The 7,486-nt window shown below is 36.2% G+C and overlaps 1 protein-coding gene across 2 annotated transcripts in view; it reads left to right on the forward strand.

The window, feature by feature from the left end:
* The first annotated feature begins 26 nt into the window (after positions 1 to 26).
* Positions 27 to 7,486, forward strand: part of LOC113041006 (alpha-1,3-mannosyl-glycoprotein 4-beta-N-acetylglucosaminyltransferase C-like) — a 13,439-nt gene continuing 5,979 nt past the window's right edge. Inside the window, exons 1-3 of one of the 2 annotated variants that reach the window (XM_026199259.1) lie at positions 27 to 51; positions 310 to 567; positions 3,114 to 3,228. In XM_026199259.1, coding sequence (XP_026055044.1) covers positions 3,127 to 3,228 — 102 coding nt within the window. In that variant the 5' untranslated portion in view covers positions 27 to 51; positions 310 to 567; positions 3,114 to 3,126. Of the gene's footprint in view, positions 52 to 131; positions 568 to 3,113; positions 3,229 to 7,486 lie in introns of those variants that run through there. The other variant, XM_026199258.1, reaches the window with a different exon arrangement.

Consider the following 7,486-nt stretch of genomic DNA (forward strand, 5'->3'; position numbering starts at 1 on the left):
CTCTCAGTCTAGTTCTGTAGGATACACAATCATTGTGTGTGTGATTATAATGTAGGTGCAAAAAAAAAAACGGGTGTGAGATGTTGGCTTCTACTCAAATTTATACAGGCTTCAGTAACACAATGGGATAATAAAGAAGTTTAACATTTATTTATGTAGTTATTTATGTCTTGTCATGATGTGATTAAATAACTAAAGAAAGTCTATAATGAAGTAAAGAGATCAAAATCTGTTTATATTTATGACACCATTTATTTTTACGACGCTTATAACTCCCACTGTCTGACAAGGAAATGACTCTCTCAACAGCCTTTCTGACAAGTTTCATCCAACCTTTGCTCGGCCAAACAATAACCACTCCTCACGACAGCAGCTCGAGAATTATGATCCTCTGGATAAACCCACAGCACACTTTACTGAAGGGAATAAAGACCGTATCAAAGGACACTGGGAAGTGAATAAACTCGTGTGAACTCCTCCAGAGACGCCGGGGTTTCTCGCTTTACATTCAATATCATTTTGAATGTTGGCTTTATCCCGCTGTACAAGGCTGTAGGTGATATAAAGGTACGTGGTTTTCATTAAATTACATGAACTGTCTCTGTGTGTCAAAACTTACACTACTTGTCTACTAGACATTTTGCAACTATATCCGTTTTCCACATACTTTCGATTAGATTTTTTTGACGTAAGATGCGTTTCGAACGTTCGAACGGGAAATTCGGGCTTATCGAATTTAACATCTTTGCATTTCAAATGAGAAATTAGGTATTTTTTTTTTATTCGCCGTTAGAAATAAGAAATAAGACATCATTAAAACCCTTTAACTGTCACCCCGTCAGGAATACGGGACGCATAAATTTACTTATTACAATCTAATCTAATCTTGACCAACTATATATCGTTGGAAAGGTCTAATTCCTAAATATATATTTTACCAATGTTTGTTTGTTAAAAATGATGTAGGAAAATAGATTAATTTATGACAAAGAGTGCACCCTCAAAAATCTACATTATAACAGGAGTTTTGACCTTTTGTTTAAAAAAAAAAAAGACTTCTTCGTTGCCTTTTCCTCTATCACATTTTAGAAACCAAATGTAAATACATCAATATCACGTTACAAAATGTTTTCAGTCATGAATTATAAAAATGTAGGTTTTACTTTTTGAACGGAATTGGTGAAATCAACTTTTTGATGATATTCTATGACCAGCACCTGCATATGTCGCTCAGGCTGAGTTCCGGTAAACCTCGTGTGTGTGTATGTATGTGTGTGTGTGTGTGTGTGTGTGTGATTATAATGCAGGTGCAAATAAGCAGATGTGAGATTTTGGCTTCTACTCAAATTTATACTAGCTTCAGGAACACAATGTGATAATAAAGTTGTTTAACATTTATTTATGTCTTGCCATGATGTGATTAAATAACTAAAGAAAGTCTATAATGAAGTAAAGAGATCAAGATCTGAAATTATATATCAACTGAAAACTTAAAATCTCAAAATTCATCCTTTAAAACCCATTTTTAAATCAGACATTGCATTACCATGGAAATGGTTCATCAATATCATGTTACAAAATGTTTTCAGTCATGAATTATAAAAATTTAGGTTTGTATCATGCACATTTAAGTCTATCTTCAAAAACGTGAGTGACAGTTAATTAACCCCAACCCCAAATGAGAGACTGAAATATATATATACATACACACACACACACACACACATATCTTAGCTTTCAATATAAAGGCTTAAAGATGGTTATGTTCATGTCATCTATGCAACCTTATAGAGGCTTTTAAACAAAACTACTGCCCTATCTGATTTAAATTGCAAATGAACCTGGTTTTCATGGTTAAAATCCAGACTCACACACATGTATTATCTTCTAAGTACCTAAAACCAGTTCGCCTGGTTTACTCTCCACACATTGTTCTGTTTGCTTACTTGTAAGTTACTCAGAAATAACAAATGATGTAGCTCTGGAACCACGTGTGCTTTCATCCAATGCAAATAGAGAGCACAATGGTAATAGTGTAGAGGCAAAGTTCACCTTTGCTCATGAGAAACAGTGAGTCACAGTTTAAAGAAAGGCAGTGTTTCATGCTTTATCTGTAAACATACATAATGACAAATCCTTTTCCAGTAAACATTCAGTGATTCCTTTACCACAAAGCCAGTACCCTGTAACTTTTTAGGCTTTTGAATGTTTTTTTTTCCTTTTTACATCACTTCCACAGTTAACTTATTCTGGGTTTTCAAATGAAAATAGGACATGTTGTGGATATGTCTGTGCTGCATAGCCTGCATACAATGTTTTTGGGAGTTACAATGGAAAGCAAACAGTGACATGCTGTGGAAAACATGTTTATAGGCTATTAAAGAACTTACAGTTAAAATATTCGGAGAAAGAGATTTCACCCATGTTTAAACTCTTAAAGTTTTTGAAAACAAGCTTTTATTAATTGCTGTCTAACTCGTCCTTGTGGTGATGCTGCTTTACTAACCAGACCATTGCTTATGCATTACACAGGTATACTACAGTAATTCCTGCAGGGGAATATTGTACTCCATGTAAACATGTTTTTGTTTTACCAAGGGAAAGTCACCGGGGTCTTGGCTTTACATGAGCATGACAGGAGAAAAATGTTTATATAGAATTGAATTAGTAAGCTATTCTTTGTCACTAAATGAATATGCTATATTTATCAGCACAGTTCAGTATTAAACAGGGAAAGTCTCCGATTCATGGAAAAATTTTATAAAAATGAAACCCCAACAAGAACAGAATTTTGCATCCTTAGAATATATTTTCATATTCACCGACATCTTTATTTTTACACTCCCTTTGCAATGTTTCCCTGCTGTGTGGATGGTGACTTGCTAGTTTGAGAAGCACTGTTCTGCCGCTCTACATGACCGTGTTGAATGTGTGAGCTGAATGGTTCATAATCGGCCATTAATTATTCAAACTGGGTCATGTGAATAATTGAACAATGCAGCTACTGATTAAACACAATCAAACATATTGGAAAAACAGCATATGGAGTTGAAGCCCATCATGTGTGTTAAATGTTGGTGGTACAGTATTAAAGTGCCTGTGTGTCTTAACAGAAGACGGTGTGGGATGAGATGCCATCTGAAAAAAGTCTTCCTCCTAGCAGCTGGTCTTCTCGTTTTGACCAGGGTCTACATCTACATGCAGGGAGCAGAATCGGGACACCTCAAGGTATTCGCTTGTTATAATAGCATGATTATTGAGACTTAAAGGGGTCATATGATGCTTTTTTAAAGATCATTATATTGTGTATTTGGTGTAACAGAATATGTTGACATGCATTATTATTGTTTTTCAATTATCATTACTTTTCAAATACTGTACATTATTGTAGGTCCTCTATGCCCCGTCTCTCTCAAATGCGTCGTTTTCTACAAAGTCCCTCCTTCTGTTAAGCACAGTCTGCTCTGATTGGCCAACTCATCCGGTGCATTGTGATTGGCTGAACACCGCAAGCATTCGTCAGAAATGTAACACCCCTTTCATAATCACTAGCTTAATCTTTCAAAATAAATGTAAAGACAGTTAAAACCCCTTTGCGTTCAAACATCGCAGACGGCCCCAGTTTATTATTTTCACTTTCACAGCACGTTAAACATCACTCTCTTACTTAATCTGGACAAACTGTGCATCAATTGAAAGTTTAAAGACTCTAGCTTCGATATTTGACCAATGTTTTGATAAAACATTGCTACAGCGATAGTTATTTAGTGATTTATGTCAGGAGTGCAAAATAATAAATCAGTATTATGCCACATTTTTTATAGAAATTCACAACTCATTCAGTCACGTCAGCAGCGGTTTATTTGTGTTCACAATCACATAAACTCAATGAACAGCGTCAATAAGGATTTATAGACAAAAGATGCATATCTGCGGAGATATATGGATATATTTACTGATGTTTACTTCATATTTCTTAAGACAGAATCATCATTTCTGTTCATTTTCAACTGATTTACGCGATCTGATGATCAACAGCCTCTCCCAGCGATCTGTGTGTGTACAGTCCTGTGTGCTCTAGTGATGGCCGATTCGTGAACGAATCGTTCAATTTAACCGGTTCTTCTTAGTGAACCGGTTGAACCAGTTCACCAAATCGAACTGAATCGTTTGAAACGGTTCACGTCTCCAATAAGCATAAATCCACAAATTACTTAAGCTGTTAACTTTTTTAACGTGACTGACACTCCCTCTGAGTCAGAATAAACCAATATCCCGGGGTAATCCATTTACTCAAACAGTACACTGCTGTGAAGACCGAACTGAAGATGAACACCGAGCCGAGCCAGATAATGAACGAACACGCCCACTGCTGGAGCAGTTCTCGTTCTCGAGTCAAGAACCGGTTGCATCGGTTTTCAGATCACCAGTACACTCAACCGAGAATCGTTTCTGTCGGACGCGTCCGAATTGAGAACCGATGAACTGATGATACTGCGCATGCGCGATTCAGCGTGAAGCCAACTGACTCACAGCATGTCTGAACCGAAGGGATTCTTTTGGTGATTGATTCTGATTCTGTACTAGTAATGTTATGAGCGCGGGTATTTCGAGGGCTTGGATGAAGGGCAATCTGGCGAAATGTAAGTTCATTTAATAACAAATACATCGCAATGGATTATGTTTAGTAAGTGGATCATGGTTTCTGCGCTGATGACACCTAATTTATTTACTTTATATCTTCAAGACTTAAATCCTCATATGCACATTATTGCTGTTACTGTATTTAGATGTTGTTGCAAAACTCAAATGTAAACTTTTCATGATTATGAGGTTTTAACTGACTAAAGTTATGATTACTGACTTTATATATTTGAATGTTTGATAGACGTGACGCCATTACGTCATCGCCAATGACGTCATTACGTCGAGCGTGAAAGAACCGATGAACCGGTTTTTTCAACCGGTTTATTGAATCGAACCGTCCGAAAGAACCGGTTCGCGGAAAAGAATCGAACTTCCCATCACTAGTGTGCTCTGGCTGTGTGTCTGACAGACTCTGATTGGTCCTTCACCTTGTCAATCTTAGAGCGTCATAACCGAACACCGCCACATCGTGTCACATGCTTCCTGCACACTTCCTGGTTGTTATCTGCCCATAACAACACTGAAAATCCTATGTACACACGAAATATCCGAATAATAAACCCGCGATTACGATAGTAAAGCTTGGTATGAGATTTTCTTGAGATCTGGAAAAATTTTTTTTTTGAAAATATAAAAATGTACATCTGAAATGCTAACTTGTGCAACAATGTAAAAGGCTATAAATAGCATATTTTTACAACAGTAAACGACCAAATTCAGCCTGTGATCGCAAAAGGAAGTTATTACAAATACTCGATCAGGATTTGAAGTGAGTTTTGAGTAAAAGTTTACTAATAATTTCATAAATTGTCTGATGTAGCTTGATGCTAACATTAGCTCTAATGCTACTAATAGCAGGTGCATTTCTTCTTCGTAATGTATTTCTGTCACAATAAATCACGCAAGGTCGAAAGAAAATGTTTGGTTGTATTTTTATAGTGAGACTTTTGATAAATAAGGGCTAAATGCAAACAGAGACTGAATTGAGATCGCTGCTTGATCGCTCTCTAAACATTGAAATGCCTCAACAAAGGCTAATAAACGTGGAATAAAAACAAAAGAATAATGATAAATAAAAGAATAATGTGTCATAGCTGTTTTGTGTTTATGTTTGAGTTTATATATCTCTATTATCATATCAGTCGGAGTGATTCTGATTCCTGAACAGTAAACTTTGAAGTGTCAGCTTTGTGAACAAATGTTGATTTATGTATTTAGTCAGAAAGAATCATGAGCAGAAACTTTTTCTCATTTCTCTCTCCATGCCCGAAAAATGTGGGTTGACTAATAAGGGGTTAATGTCCGTAGTTTTACAGTCAGTTCAAGCTGAAAGAGGAACAGAGTCAAGTGACAGATAGTGATGAAGATCGTGTGTGTTTGAAGTACACAAGACACCGACGGTTAAGACAGCTGACTCCACTGTGTCTCACACACATGCAAAGTTCTGCATTTTAACGGTCTATAGCAAATACTTAAACTATTAAGAAAACATACTTCCAGTAGCTGACTAGAAACACCAGATTGATGTGCAAAGTCAGAATGACCTCCTCTCCTAGATTCGCAAACGGTCCTCTGTAAAATGTGTTGCTGTTCTGTTGTGAGTAATCTTAAAGATTCCTAAATGCATCTACTTTCTGAAGGCCAAATAACATGCTTTTTCTTTCTCACAGACATGACTGTTTCAACACTGACTGTGTTACTGAAACTGAGGTTATAACACTCCAAAGAGAAGGGAAAAATATTAATAGCATTAAATAACCCCACCCAAAATAAAGGGGAAAAAAAATCCCATTATCACTTGTACATGCTTTTATTTGTACCAAACATGATTATCTTTTATCTGCAGTATCGAAAAGAGGAGGATAATTACCAGGTTTCCACTGAACTGCAATTTGTTTTTTTTTTACATTCAGTTTTCCACTGAATCGCATACAATAACATGGGCTAAAAATACCATCATCTTCCACAAAAGGAAACGGGTTTGAATGAGATTAGGTTAAGTTAACATTAATAGTTTTCTGCATGATTTCAGAGGGTGTTTTTGAATGGTGAGGTAAGAGGATGCAGGTGTCTGTGATTAGTGATCGGGTGATGGTGAAGAGTGTAGGAGGCTGGTGATGCCGTGACAGTCAATGTTAGCCTCCAACTGTGGCACACCACAAGTTGACCTTGATCTTTCGATCATAGCTTGTCGAATTTCCTGTGCGTTTGAATCATACTGTTAATGAATTTTCTTTTTCAACTTTGATAACATCATCTCTCACAACAGTGAGAATTGTTCCCATTACATTAAAAAAGCAGTTTAAGAGAATAGTGACATGGAAACACATTTCACATAAACAGATCCGATATAAAGAAAATTATAAAATGTATGAAGCATCAAGACAAAAGCCATAAATCTTTTTTTGACTGTAACTTCTGAAAAGGTTTAGAGCATATACACGGCTTCTGGAATGGTTGTCAGTGAAGGAAATAGGCCATTTATCCACATGATGGTGTGGTTACAAGAAACTAACAGAAAACCAACCAGCTAAATGTTGAACTTCCTGTCATGTTTGTTCTCTACATTCTCTGAAAAAAGAAGAAGAAAATAAAGTACAAAAGCTGTCACTGCAGTGACTGGACAAAAGGCATGTCTCATATTCGATCGTGAGCCAGGCAAATTATTTTGGGTATTTTGTATTTTAAGTTAATTATAAATGAGAATGCAAAGGAGATTGGAAAACAGGAGGCACTATAACAGTTGTAAACATTAAAAAACATCATATTTCTATGGTAAATTTCCTGGATTGGCCAAGAATGCTTCATTAATCATTGATTTATGTGGTTATAGCCTTGC

Source organism: Carassius auratus, chromosome 23 (genome assembly GCF_003368295.1).
Source record: "Carassius auratus strain Wakin chromosome 23, ASM336829v1, whole genome shotgun sequence".
NCBI classification, from domain to species: Eukaryota; Metazoa; Chordata; class Actinopteri; order Cypriniformes; family Cyprinidae; genus Carassius; species Carassius auratus.